At 32.7% G+C, this 11709-nt stretch overlaps 2 protein-coding genes across 2 annotated transcripts; one reads left to right on the plus strand and one right to left on the minus strand.

Moving 5' to 3' along the window:
• Positions 1–2101: 2101 nt before the first annotated feature.
• On the minus strand, positions 2102–4693 carry LOC114168498 (nucleotide-sensitive chloride conductance regulator (ICln) family protein). The gene is made up of 8 exons (XM_028053338.2): positions 4342–4693; positions 4055–4239; positions 3846–3969; positions 3652–3763; positions 3508–3567; positions 3368–3430; positions 3191–3276; positions 2102–2386 (listed from the first exon to the last, which is right to left on the minus strand). The coding sequence occupies exons 2-8, from the start codon at positions 4204–4206 to the stop codon at positions 2315–2317; spliced, it is 669 nt and encodes a 222-aa protein (XP_027909139.2). The 5' UTR covers positions 4207–4239; positions 4342–4693; the 3' UTR covers positions 2102–2314.
• Positions 4694–6715: 2022 nt separating this feature from the next.
• Positions 6716–11614, plus strand: LOC114169612 (orange protein). The gene is made up of 8 exons (XM_028054849.2): positions 6716–7102; positions 7215–7329; positions 8268–8384; positions 8544–8630; positions 9593–9669; positions 9905–10032; positions 10768–10904; positions 11343–11614. Exons 1-8 carry the CDS (start codon positions 6906–6908, stop codon positions 11418–11420), a joined length of 936 nt encoding a protein of 311 aa, XP_027910650.1. The 5' UTR covers positions 6716–6905; the 3' UTR covers positions 11421–11614.
• The last annotated feature ends 95 nt before the right edge of the window (positions 11615–11709 follow it).

Here is an 11709-nt window from a genome sequence, read left to right on the forward strand (position 1 = left end):
AGTGATTAACTGGAACTGCGTATTTCATTTTATTTTATTAGCGAAATTACAAGTTTGGCAAAAATGTATTAATATAAAAGAAAATAAAAAAGGAAAAATTGTTGGTAATTTTGGTGACATTGATTTGCGGGTAATGGAGGACAGTTAGATTGTTAAAGTGAAGGGGGGGGGGTGTGGGGCCGAAGGGAGAGAGATTTACATTGATGATGATGATGGTGGTTGTCGTCATCTGATTTGAGATTTCCTCATCCTTTGCGCGGGAAAACGAAGGGTAGGGGTAAGTTGGGGATTATAAGATGGTAAGTTTAGTATGTTATGATTATTACATTTATCCATACCAAATACGGGTAGAATACTATATAGTGTAGAGTAGAGATATGGATAAAAGTTATAATGGTTTTTGAAAATAGAGAGAAGGGGGACCGCCATGAAAGGAAAGGAGAGTGGTCCGGTGGCAGCTGCTATTGGGTTGGATCATCCATGTCTCCTACTTCTTCGATAACTCTCTCTGTCCTTTTTCTACTTTTTTTTTTCTTTCTCACTTTAATTTAACTTATTTAACCTCTTTTTTCCCTCCTATATCTTATTTTCAGGTATGAAATTTATGATTAAAGTGAAGATGAGAGTGTGGTTTGATTGGTTGGATGGGAGGGGAATGTCAGTACCCTTCACATCACTTTCTGCAACTTTGTTCATATTATGTGTTACAAAAACTGCATTGCTTCCAACATTAACTGAATTGGTGCAGTCTTTAAACACACCTTATAGCGCTGCTTTGTCTCTTCCTCTGTTTTTCAATGCCTGCACTCTTCACAATTTTCTGCATTTTGAATTTGGTTTCGGGAGAAGTGAAGTAGCTTTGAGCATATATGACCACCGAACTCAACTACAAATCAACTTCCACGCAAGCTTCAAACACTTTCCATTGGCTCTTCTCACCTAACATTGTGGATTTTCATTCAACTCCATACACTTATTACTGTCTCATACCTCTCCTCTTCATCTGTAACTTTCCGACTTTTTACCATTTTATTCCTGTTTAATTCAAAAAACCTAACTGCTCAATTTTTGCTAAACATTTTATAAAGTAATTATTTCTATAAGTGTTCTGAAATGAAATGAAATAAAATAAAGTAAGCATTTTTGGGTGTGTTGAATGGAATTCCAAAGTGTTAAACATTGAACCATTGCAAAGAAAACTTAGGATTTATCGTTGGATGAAAACAAATAAGCAAGGTTGAATGAATGATATGTTAATAAAATAATTAAATACATGAGTATTACTTTTAATAAATTAAATGATGACATTAGTATTAGATTAGTTGGTTTAACTTTTCTATTAATAAACTTTTATAAAACTCAGGCCCGTGTGTTTCATGAGTATGTAACGATTTTTTTTTTCTTTCTCTCATCCTCTGGGCTCGAAACTTATGGGCCTGGCCTAAAACGAATGTCAAGTTGAGTTGTGCATGATTCTACCATACTTAGGGGTGCAAAAGGTTTGAACCTGTTTCTAGGGCCTCAAGTTTCCTTCACAAAATCTTATATATTGTTGGTATCTCACGAATATTCCTAATTCTATTTGAGTTTCTACTATTTTATTTCAAACTTTATACACATTTAATCGAAAAGATTAATACATGAAAGTTAATAATCAATGACTCTATTTTAAATGTACGGAACAAAAAAATTTATTCCAAGAGAAAAAGAAAAGTAAATTGAGATAATTCACTTTATTTATTCATATGTAGCGTTAAAAGCTAAATAATCAAGACATAATATCATATTCTAATCTTAATTACTTAGCCTGCAATTTGATATCTAAACTATGCTGGCTAAATGACTTCATATGATATGAGCTAGTGGGTAAACAGTTTTAACTTCAGGTGAATAGAAGGGAAATTGCAGGGCTACTGAATTGAAGAGATTTCAACATGAATGTTTTACCTGGTGGCACCTCGATGGTTGTATTTTTACAAAAACGTTGTGATGCATCCAAGTATAGATGAAAATTGTTAGTAACTACCAGTTGAACTATTTTAAGAGTTAATCAAATAAGATGACAAGTAAAATCTCAAATTCTCACCTCTCAATAAAATAATTTGCCAACACTGAAATGCACATTGATAAAAGACCAAACAGTAATTATCGATAAACTGTCCGTACAATACTCAAAAGTTCTTCTACAAAATACAGCTTTAAACTCGGTATTCTGCTGTTTTCTTAAAAAAAGTCCCAGATAAGCAAGCCTGGTCAGATTTTCATAATTGGATTACATATATAAAACCAAACCACAACAGACAGTTACAGACACTCAATGATGGGTGCCATCTTCATTATCATCCATCTCTTCCGCATCCTCAAATCTTCGATCATTGATTTGAAGCTGTAATAAATTAAAAGGGATATAAGTAAGCAGTAACGAGCACAAAGAAGAATAATTAATCAAACTTTAAAGAATGTGACTTCCCCGTTTAAAAGATCACTTAAGGGGATACATAGGTTCTACAGACCTTGCAAATATCCAAATATAATACTGTACACATATGAAATAAACTTCAACCAGTAAACATATTGTTTTTTGTATCGTACTACTTAAGGAATTAGATATCTTTTAAACATCTCAACTTGCAGAAGATAATATTCCAGTTTGTGACTCTTGCTACCGTAAAACTTGAAACTCAAAAATGTGACAAACAAATGCAATAAGCAGAAATGTGAACTCGTTCTATCATAACATGTTGAATTGAAAATAATATGACCATTGGGTCGAAATTCATACAAAATAGATTAAGTCCATGATTTTTCATTTACCAAAAAACTTTCAAGCAAATAAATAATTAATTGATATTTCATTGCCCTGTTTTATTTTATCGACAAATGAGTCATTTTAAAGATAAGTTAATGTTAATTATTATATAACATTCCAACAAATATTTAGATCAAGCGAAATTTAACTCCTGAATTGGCTACCTTGGTATTCTATTGAATTTACTAAGTGATGTGAGTACAGAAGCTTGACAAACAATGACAATTAAATCTGGTCTATATTCACAATTTACAATATGCTTCAAGTCATATGCATAATCCAATTCCTTATTCTCATTTTAAACGCCTCCCCTTTAGAAGGGCTATATCCATGTGTCGGAATAAGACTGCACAAACACAAGTAAATAGAGAAGAACACTACCTCAAGTATGGTACGGGCTAGGTCATGATTTCCATTTGACTGACCAATAGAGTTGACTGGATTGTGAGAGATATAATCTTCGTCCTCTGGAAGAAAAAAAAACAAGAAAATATTAAAGAACAACACAGAAAGCTTGTATGATGTAAAAGCAATAAAGAGTAAGGCACGCACACATACCTGCTTCTTCATCTACCATCTGATCAGCACTGAAAACCCAGTCATGTTCTTCTTCTTCTTCATCTGAAAGAACAGCACAACTCAGATACAAGAAAACGCAAGAGTGAAGAAAAAGGCAAAAAAAAAAAAACAGTACTTACCACCATTCGGTTCTGGATTAAGCTCTGCACACTGGCAGAATATTGCAAAGAGAGTGTCCACTGGAAAACAAAGAAGACACGCACACATAAACAACTATTAAAAACAAGCAAATGTGAAGAGTGGTGAAGACAAGAAAAAGATACATTGGGTAGGATCAGAGGGAATGAGCCTCATTTCTTTGACATTGGACAAATCTTGTTCGATAGGATTGGATTCCGAATCAGAGAGGTCATCATCAGCTTCTTCAGTATCAATCTAGAGGAACATGAGGAAGAATGAGAAAGATGAAAGGGGAGAAGTGTGAAAAAATGAAAAATAATAGAATTACAATATGTACCTGGGTATATAAACAAGGAAGAGGGTAAGCTTCAGGGTCTGTAGAAACAGCATGAAGAGATATAGATAAAAAATCAACAGCATACCCTTTAGTCTTGTCTACATCACTCACCCATATTACTTGCCTGTATTTAAACCAAATTGTAAAGAATACTGAAATACTGAATAGAGTATACGAAAATACAAGAGAGTTTGCGAATGAGAGCATACTTAGTAGTGATGTAGAGCGTGCCAGGGGATTCTCGAGGAAGGTTGCCGAGGACAATGTCTGTGCCAGGCTGTACCCGCATCAGCTCCTCGCCATTGTCGCGGTCAAGAACGGGCTCTCCACTGAAGCGTATCTCTCTCACTCCTAACACCATTTCTTTTATCTCCTCTGCTTCTCAATATAATATCTGATCAGAATCAACTCCAGTCAACGCATTCGGATGCAGAAATGTAAAACTTTAAAGAAATTAAAATGTTAGAACATAAATTCAAAGACTCGTGGGAAGCACCAGTTTCACTGTAGTGGTAGTCAAAATCGCGACAAGATTGTACGACTCTACGATCTTTTTCTCCAACTCCTCGCTTCACTTAACACTCGCGATCTTCGAAGGTCATGTTGGATCGCGTTCGAAACCGCAACTCGTGTGGAAACAGCGATTCTCGCGATGCAGCAGTCCCTCCCAGCGCCGAGGGAGAATAAGCAGACAGACCTCTCGGCGGAGCCTCTCGCGGCGGCGGCGGCGGCGGCGGGGCCTCCGTTAGCGGCAACTCTCGCAGTATCAACGTAACTGGTGGCGACCTTGACGCGAGCGTCTCTACGGTCTCTTCGAGAGGGGTGGGGTGACAGCTCTAGGGTTTTTCTATGGTCGGAATTGTTTTTTTTAACCTAAAAGGTTTAACCCATTCAATTTAAGCCCAATTATTAAATCTGTTACCGCACCAAAATATAAATATATTATAAAATAAAAAGGCTTATGAAGAATCATCCATTGCACCCAAAAATAAATAAAAGAAAAAAGTGTTTCTATGAAAATATAAATTTGTCACGCCTAATTTTGAAATAGAAGCGGTAATTGCAAAGGCAAAAACGTTCAAAACTATTTGAACAGAAGCTAGAGGATTAGAGCAACTAAATCATACGAAAACAGTAAATAAAAGGAAATTCAAAATCGTAAATGTGAGAAGGAAATTCACCGCCTAAATTTAGATATAACCCAGAGCCCCGCCAAACGTGTTTCCACATGGAATTTTATTACTGGTTAAATATATTTATATTCTTTAATTTTGAGTAAATTTTAAAATTATTTATTTTTAAATTTTGGACTAATTTAATTTCATTTTTTTAGAATATGTAGATTTAATCTTTTTAATCAAATTTTGTTAAATTTATTTGATGTTTCATACGTATTTCAGGGTTGTATTTAAGTTGTTTATACTATTTGATATATTTTTACTTTAATATTAAGTCAAATATTATTGTAAAACACATTTGAAATGTCAAATAAACTTAACAAAATTTAATTAAAATGACTGAATCCACGTATTTCAAAAGATGAAGTATTAAATTGATTTAAAATTTCGAAATTAACAAATTCTAAAATTTACTAAAAATTAAGGAACCAAAAACACATTTAACTCTTACTTTACGGATAGATAATTAAAAATATAATTGAAAATATATATAGTTTTGTAATAAATAACTGTTGTTTAAAAGTATTCTTTAAATTTTTAAATAAATAGTTGTTTCGTAATTTATTTTATTAAGTTAATAAACAATTTTTTTATTTACCTAGAGATAAACACCAAATAAAATTATAAAACGGTGCATCTCCTTATTTAACATAAAACATAAACTAAATTTAAACAAAACGTTAATATGAAATAATATGGTATTAATAGAATATTTATACAAAATATATAAAATTCTTATAGTATACTAGTGTACACACAGATGTGGTCGCGTGTATGCATTTTTTAAATATGCATAATATTATATTAGTATATGATGATATAAAATAAAATTATTTATTAAAAATAAAGTAAAATATATCAGAAAATGTGAGAGAATAATTATTGATAAATAGAATAAAAAAAATACAAAGATAAACCATTTTATAAAAAAATTTATAAAAATAATGGTTAATTTTCAAAAATTTAATAAATAATTATATTTTAAAGAGTAAAATTATTATTTTGAAATGTAGAAATAAAAGAGGAAATCCTTTTCTTTATATATTGTTGTAGATGAAAAACCTAATAATTTCGTTAAAATTTTATAAAACTTAGTTTGTAAATCATATAAACTTATATCAATTACAGATACAAACTATTTTACATCATATAAATAATAAATAAGTGTATTAAAACATTATTATGTTATAAGATAAAAGTTAAAGTCTACTTCTTAAAAATATTTAATGAATTTAATAAATAACCTACTCACATTAATATCATTTATATTTATTACATGTAAGTATTAAATGAAAATTAAATATTAAGTAATTGCGTTATCACTTATATTAATTTTTAAAACCAATTAACATCACTTGAAAGCATAATAATTAAAAATAATGACTTCAAGAATATGTATTTAAATTTAAAGAATTCATATTATTTTATTTTAATAAATAGTTAAAATATAAAAAAACTAAAAGATAAATTACCACACACACACACACACATATATATATATATATATATATATATATATATATATATATATATACTGAATTTTAAATTAATTATTGAAGTGATTATTTTGGGAACCAAAGTTTTCCAGAAATGAAAAGTGGAATTTTTAGTTTCTTGAAATGGAAGGGGATTTGGATTTAGCGAAATGGATCAATAGTGAAGAGAAGAGAGGGTACTCCCTCCACTAAAAAATACTGTTTTCTAGAGATATCTGATTAAATAATATGTAGTAAATACCAAAGTGGAACCAATTTGCGGACTCCACTCACCAATCCTCGCAATTCCGGTGGATGCATATGCTTCTCCCCACCAAACCCTAAATTCTCTATATATTTTCAATCTATCTATGTTCTTTCATTTCATGTTTGAGTGATTTTGGAATATGCTGTGTCTGGGTCGATTCGCCGGGGTCTCTTACCCAATCAAATCCTACTCTTCGTCTTGGAGGGACAACACCAATAACAAGTTGCTGCCTCTGAATGCAAACAGGCTCAGATGGCGATTCATGGCTCAAGAATCCGACTCTTCTTTTGCCCCTTCTCTTGACTCTGATTCTTCAGATAAAACAGCTGCTACAGGGTCTCTTTTCTTTTGTTTCTAAGTCTTTCGTTTTTTATTTGGAAAAACCGAGGTTGTTCCTTTTCTTTTTTGGACTGATTTCTTTTTTTATTTTTTATTCCTCTGTCTGCAGATTCTGCATCATAGAAGGCCCCGAAACTGTGCAGGATTTCGCAAAGATGGAGCTTCAAGAGATTCAGGATAACATTCGAAGTCGGAGGAACAAGATTTTTTTACAAATGGAAGAGGTCTCGTACCACATGCTGCTATTCATATACTATATATTACTTCTCACCTCGTTATTCCCGAAGTTGTCGATACCACATAATATTACACGCTCTCTTGAAATTTCTTGCTGTCGATTTTTCTTTGTTTTCATGATCTAACTTCTGTCACTAGCTACTAGTAATTGTCTTACTTACACAAACAATTGAAAAATCTATAATAGACAGGGTTGACGGAGGGTCAAATAACTGATGATTTTGACTAGCATATGAACTTGTATTAGCTTCAGAACTATTCAAGATGAACTTTAGGTGTTTCTGTTGTTTCTGTTACGTAGTTTTCCAGATACCTGGCCTTTAGTCTTGATTACTTTTTTTTCTGGGCCATTTGCAAACTTGATCCTGTTTCAAGGGACTTGACGAATGGATGGTGGTGCTCTGGATGAGCTTCGATTTATCAAATTGCTGTGACTATTTAATGTTGAATGAAAGATTGTTGGAATTTTGAACATGGAAGTATGAGATGTGTTTCCTTTAATTTTATGTAACATTTCTGAATCTTGACATCTCATGTTTGGTGATTTAATGGATGTAGCTTCTGTAATAGAGCCGACATATTGTATAATGGTGGTGTATGGGGGAGCATTTCATTCCAAAATGAAGGCCACACAGAGTAAAGGGTTCTTCATTTGGATATTTTATTACTTGTAGTTTCGCTCTACTTTTTTGTATAAAAGTTGGATATTTCATTACCTATAATTTGTGCTTTCTGACTGTATTACAGATATTGAGGTGGTCTTGTTGGCCATGGTTCTGTTCTCCAGTATAAAAATTATATTGATCTGATATTTTCCTTCATCGTTCCAAATTTAATACAAATAACCTGTTGGAAATTCAAATTCATTCATATGTTATACTCTTTGGCAAGCCCTTCTCTCAACCAAAATTCTCTTATTTTGTAGGTTCGTAGGCTTAGGATACAGCAAAGAATTAAAAGTGCTGAACTTGGAATTATAGATGAAGAACAAGAGAATGAACTTCCTAACTTCCCATCATTCATTCCATTCTTGCCTCCTTTGGTAAGTTTCTTCGTTAGACTTATCTACGAATCATCTCAATTTTTTTCATTTAATAACAAGTCACGTTGATTTTGTCATTTGTTCTGATGACCATGGAGAATTTACTTTCCTTTGAAAAAGGTTTGGAAAAATGGTAACTGATACATATGTTATTTGCAGACTTCAGCAAACCTCAAGCAATATTATGCAACCTGTTTTTCTCTTATTGCTGGGATAATTCTTTTTGGTGGTCTCCTTGCACCTAGTGTAAGATTTTTCTGCACCTAGCTCTGTGTTTTCAATATTGAATATGCTATCAAATATGAAATTAGGTAGGAAATTTCTTTTTTGGTTGTTCCCTTTGCAATTTTCTTTGGATTAAATAACTTGGAAGTATGTTTAATTTATTTTTATAAATCATTATGCTGGATGTAAACCCAAGTCTTTGTACTGGTGCAACAAAAGTACATATTCTACTTAATTTTTTTGCTTCTCATTCGATGAGAAAAAAACATGAGTGTCAATCACTCTTGAGAAGGGGAAGACCTAGCCAAAAAGTGCAATATTTCATCAATTGTTCAAAATAGTGTAATAAATTAGCTGCCCCTCTTACCTCTTTCTAAGCTTATGTTGGAAGTGCTTAATCTAAGCTCTATAACCTTTTATTTTGGGTGCATTAGGAGTAATTAATTACTTCTGCATAGTGCCGTCCTTAATTATGTTTTTGCTATGATGATACTACCCATAGGAGGTACTTCAATTTGTTTGTTTCTATTTATTTATTTATCTATTCACATTTTTCTTTTAATATATCATTCTTAACTAATAAAGAGTTATTGCCATGTGAACTATTAGAAAATGATGACCTTAGAAAAGAGAGAAACCAGAAGAGAGTAGATCACTAATCTGAGTGAGATACAATACAATTTATTCTGAAAATGAGAGGATTACAAAAGTATTCTTTGTGTTAAAGGGAGTAAACTTTATATAGAGCATCTGAAGCACTGAACTGAATTTGTAAGTCTGCATAGCTCCAATAGGCTGCTGTAACTGATAACAACTGACAGCAAAGTTATTATAGCTTTTGTAACAAATAATAATAGCTTTAGTAGAAGACACTTGACACAGATTAAAGCTATACTTCATATTAGAAAGAACTGAGATTTGATTTATTCTTTTCATGTTTTTATCTAACTTTCAGTCATTGCAACTCCTTTTTTTCTCCTTAGCTGGAGCTTAAGCTTGGACTAGGGGGCACATCATATGCAGATTTCATTGAAAGTCTACATCTGCCTATGCAGCTGAGGTAGTGCCTTTTTTTTTTATCTGCTGTTGCCCTGTATACTTTATTCTCAGGAGCAGCCATGGAAATTAATGTTATATTCCCAGAATCGGTTAATATTGAAGTTTTATGAAAAAAGCGGCATGTTATTTGTCTGTATAAGGATACATAATTAGGGCTAGTTCATTGCTGCTAAAATGATTTCCTTTTGCATTCTACTTATTATATCCTAACAACTAAATTCTGTTGGATATTCTAGTCAGGTTGATCCCATAGTGGCATCATTCTCGGGAGGAGCGGTTGGAGTAATCTCGGCATTAATGGTTGTTGAGATAAACAATGTAAAACAGCAGGAGCAGAAAAGATGCAAATACTGTCTTGGTACTGGTAAGATTTCTAAACCTCTTCTGATATCTGCAATGCATATGATTCTACTTTCTAGTTGCAAAGGAAGAGGTGGTGAACCAAAGTCTTTGACTATTGAAATTAGGAAGGAACATATAAATCATAAAACAAAGTGAAGCTTGAGGCGGCTCCTATTTATGTCATTCTAAGCTGTATTCACAATAATCATCTTTCTTCTCAGTTTTAGAGAATTCCCTTGATATTTTCTGATTCTGACCATTGTCCGCAGTGTCGAGTGTCAAAAAATGGCATCTTTACTTATTTTAAGCCTCTCTTCAATGTAAGAGTTATATACCATGGAGTCTTATTTTATTTTTTTTAATCTTGTCATGCCGCATCACTTTTAGACCTCTTAAGTTTCGCTCCAAGACAAGGGTTTTATAAGATCCACACTTTTATTCTTAGGATTCAGGGTGTTAAATTTAAGACCCTCTCATGCCATATCACATGCTCCAATGACTGTTTCTTATAAGACCTAAGTTTTAAGCTGAAAACCCTGACAATGATCCCTGCATTGAAGATGCCTGAATGATACAATAATTGCACAGAACTGTGGCATTGGATGCATATCTTACGCCCTAGTGAAACAAAAGTGCAGAGAAGTCTGGAACTATTTATTACTTATCACTCAGCTTACATGGTTTGGAGATTTTAATAATCTATCTGTTCATGCTAACTCCAAGAAAGTTGACATATGTATTGTACTTTTGCTGTCAGGATATCTTGCATGTGCTCGCTGTTCAAGCACAGGAGCACTTGTTCTGATTGAACCAGTATCCACAATCAAAGGTGGAAATAAGCCTCTTTTACCACCAAAAACTGAGAGATGTTCAAATTGCTCTGGATCTGGCAAGGTTGGTCATTTAGAAGTATTTCATTTCCTGCTACCTTTCCACTAGTTATATTAGAGAACAGCCATAGTATACTTAACTAAAACTCAACGCCTTTCATTTCAAACCCTTTGAAATTGTTGCAAAAAACAGTATTAAAGTTTCAAATCATTACATTATATATTTTTCAAGATTTTTGGTTCGTTCATGGGCTTTTGTTGAGTTGTAAATTTTCATACTGAGTTTTACTATAAACTTCTCAAATGAACATTTTCAAAAATAGTTTACTTCACTTCAAATTCGCCTTTAACCAAAATCAATTTTACAAATCAAAATAATTTGAAATTAAGTTTACAAATGCTCACCTAGGTAAATTGGGTACAAGTTGTTTACATGCTATCAGTTCACAGCAAGAGTGATTGTTGAGAATTTTTTTGTTACTGTCATGCTCTCTGATTACAGGTTATGTGTCCAACATGCCTTTGCACTGGAATGGCCATGGCAAGCGAACATGATCCCAGAATTGATCCTTTCGATTAGAGGTTAAAAAATCATTGTAATTTGTATCCCTAGCAGGCAATTTGAAGCTTAATTTGCGTGTAATTTGCTGCCCTGGCGGAGAAATGGAATTTCTGTAAATATTGATAAACTCCATATAAGAAAAAGTGGTTAAGAATATAGGACAGCTTCCATTTGTATGAGGACTCAAATAAAAGTGGTGCAGCTAGAGATATATCATATTTACTTTTTATGGATGGCCACATAACCTTTTTCTAGCCAAAACGAATGCAAATTTAACGCGTACTATTTGTAATACTTTAGAAATTAC

The sequence above is a fragment of the Vigna unguiculata genome, chromosome 11 (genome assembly GCF_037176805.1).
Source record: "Vigna unguiculata cultivar grain cowpea cultivar isolate G323 ecotype 2 chromosome 11, ASM3717680v1, whole genome shotgun sequence".
Lineage (NCBI taxonomy): Eukaryota > Viridiplantae > Streptophyta > Magnoliopsida > Fabales > Fabaceae > Vigna > Vigna unguiculata.